General features: G+C 50.9%; 1 protein-coding gene across 1 annotated transcript in view; it reads left to right on the top strand.

Moving 5' to 3' along the window:
- Window positions 1-273: 273 nt before the first annotated feature.
- SC5D (sterol-C5-desaturase) overlaps window positions 274-3,255 on the top strand; it is a gene marked incomplete at its 3' end in the record, with an annotated part of 4,921 nt that continues 1,939 nt past the window's right edge. Inside the window, 2 exon segments of the mRNA XM_072426171.1 lie at window positions 274-445; window positions 2,033-2,250. Coding sequence (XP_072282272.1) covers window positions 2,041-2,250 — 210 coding nt within the window.

Raw genomic sequence — 3,255 nt, 5'->3', positions numbered from 1 at the left:
CTCCCCATATCACTAGATACAAACCAACTCATACACTGATGTCCCACAAATACTACACAAGCCTGACTGGAATTTGGCGGGCTTCCGCCACCCACCTCCTAACCACGCCCCCTCATCAGCACGCTCCGCCCGATTCTCACTGAAAGCCTCGTTTCTTAGCAACAATTCCGCTTCCATTCCCCGCCCCTCACAGCCCTCTCACCTTTAGAAGAGGCGGGTCCTAAACCGACTGGAGACAGCCGAGCAGCCAGTTACCGTCTTCCAAGCCGTCACGTGGCCAGCCTGTCGATCGTCTCACCAGAGCTAGGTGGGTGACGTCACATCAGTCCATCAGTCCACGCCCCATTCGCCGCTGTCACAACAGAACGCAGGCTCCGCCCACTGTCATTCGCACCTGCCAGGGCCCGAAACACCGACACCGGGCACAAGGGGACACCGACACCGGGTAAGGCCGAGCTCTGACTACTGCAGGGGGTCATAGGACCGGGAATGGAAGTGTGTGGGGCCATGTAAAGAGGAGACAAGTGTGTAATATACATGTACTAAGTATAGAAAGACCAGAAAATCAGAAAAGTCTACAAATGATTGTTTACTTGGACTGTGGAGGGTTACATTTGTTTTCATGCATTCATTTTCCTCTGTGACCCCCAAATCCTTTACTTCCTGTCCCTGTGACACCTATACAAGAAATGGGGTAAGGGGTGTCACGGGCTCCACAGCCATAAATGCATTGGGGGAGGGGTACCAGTTCTGTCACATCCAGGCCAAGCTAAATATGGACAGATCTATCCAGGGTTCCTACAAAATCCCCACCGGTCCCCGGGGCCCCAGCATCATACACAGGCATGCTAAGCTCAGGACATGGTGGGGGTCCCTGGGGCCCCAGCCATTATACACAAGTATGGCAATCTTTGAACAGGTTGGGGGGGGGGCCAGATATAAAACACAGGTATGCACAGCTCAGGACAGGTTGGGGGGCCTCAGTCATCACACATAGGTATGCACAGAATAGGACAGGTTGGGGGGTCCCCGGGGCCCCAGCCATCACACACAGGTATGCACAGCCCAGGACATGGTGGGAGGTCCCTGGGGCCCCAGCTATAGTACACAGGTATGCACAGCTCAGGATTTGTATTGAGTTCCCGGAGCCAAGTTTAAGACATGTTGGGGGGTCCCCAGGGGCCCAGCTATAATACACAGGCGTACAATGCTCAGGACATATTGGGGGGCCCCTGTGGGGTCCCAGCCATAATACACAGGCATGCCCAGGGGCCCCAGCTAAAATACACAGGTATGCACAGCTCAGGACAGGTTGGGGGGTCCCCGGGGCCCCAGTCATCACACATAGATATGCACAGCTCAGGACAGGTTGGGGGGGTCCCCGGGGGCCCCAGTCATCTCATATAGGTATGCACAGCTCAGGACAGGTTGGGGGGGTCCCCGGGGGCCCAGTCATCTCATATAGGTATGCACAGCTCAGGACAGGTTGGGGGGTCCCTGGGACCCCCGTCATCACACATAGGTATGCACAGTATAATTGCACAGGGAGGTTCTGGGGAATCCCCGGGCTCGTTCCCTGTGTCACATGCGTTGTTGTGCATTGCTGTCCGTTGCATTCAACAGTTATCTCATTCAAAGTGGCTGCCCTACAGCACAATGCATGGTGCATGCTGCAATTTTAATGCGCACCATATGGCAGGGCACGCTGTGCTGTAGTGCATTTGTGCTGCCATTAATATAAAAAAATGTCATCCCGTTGCATGTTCTGTGCTTCACCCCTCATTGTGTTACTGCAACAAACTAGCAGCAATGAGCCCTCAGTTTGTTGGTCCCATTGCTAGTCCAAGTCTGCTCCCTCTGGCTGCAAAGACCCTTGCTGTCAGGGTAAATGGTGCCCGAGGTACCCGTGTGGGTATAAGTGCTGGGTATGTGCCTGACACTCATTACAGCTGGTGAAGCTCCTTGGAAAAGCTGGGAAATGTCTTCCACATTACTCCTCCATTACTAACCATTGCATCTTGTTATCTCTCAGATACCACCATGGATCTTGTCCTGAACGCCGCAGACCATTACTTCTTCACCCCCTACATTTACCCAGCATCCTGGCCAGAAGATGAATCCATCCGGCAGATCATCAGCCTCCTAATCGTCACCAATCTCGGCGGCTTCATCATCTACCTTCTCTTTGGAGCCCTCAGCTATTATTTTGTGTTTGACCACTCGCTGATGAAACATCCGCAGTTCCTGAAGGTGAGGACCCAATGCCTGCACACACTGACTGACCAGGGATGACCTCTTTTCTGATATGGGGGCATTTACGTGTTTCCTGCACCAGTAAATAATCGTCAGATTTCTGGGATCGCTGTTACATAATGTCTGCCGTCTGATTGGTTGTTGTAGATCACATGGCAACGTTTACATATAGACCCCCTAGAATTCAGGCGCAAGTCAGGCCATGCAAGGAGCCAGTTAGTGCATCCAGCCGGGAGAATTTATCCTTCCTATAAAAACAAAATGATTACCCAGAACAAGTATAGGAGCTCCAGGTGCTTCCTTGGTTTTAAATATATAATCCTCGGAACAGTGGCCATATCACCACATGGTTCCCTTAAAAACAAGCATGTGTATGTAGCTTTAAAACAGTCCATCACTTTAATGCACCCCCAACATTGCAGGTAATGAATGCCTTCTGTTGTGGGAATGTTTGCTCCCACAGCCGCACATATACATAGCTGCCCCCCAGCCCTATTTCCCAAGCATGCTGTTAGCCTGGAGCTGTGCTTTAGGCACCGAGCACCGAATATAATCCCACACACCACATCACTGCACCTGCACCACATCCCACACAGTAACCCATGCAGCAAATTCATTCTGAATGGCACCTCAGCGCACCTTGCCGGCCGACCTCTGTACACCACACATGTGTGCTGTGGTGCAATGATGGAAAAGTGCTGCTGTGCTGAAGGCAAATGATTCAAATGAATGGGCCGTCATGTTTAATCACACATGAATGTGACAATTCTATCGCACCTGTACAGAAGAGGTGAGGTGAAGCACTATGGACTAAAACTCCCCGAAAAAGACAGAGACTGGATTTGTGGACTGATGTTATTAACCTCCTGAGCGTTACACTGAGGTCTAGATTTCTGTACCAAAAGTGATCCACTGTTTTTCATGAAATTTTTTTTTAAATTGTAGACCTGTAACTTACAGAAATATGTCCGAACAAGGGTTCTAGTAGATAATATGAATATA

This window comes from Pyxicephalus adspersus, chromosome 11, assembly GCF_032062135.1.
Source record: "Pyxicephalus adspersus chromosome 11, UCB_Pads_2.0, whole genome shotgun sequence".
Lineage (NCBI taxonomy): Eukaryota > Metazoa > Chordata > Amphibia > Anura > Pyxicephalidae > Pyxicephalus > Pyxicephalus adspersus.
Note: the sequence above shows the minus strand (reverse complement) of the source record. Positions and strands in the feature narration are given on the sequence as shown.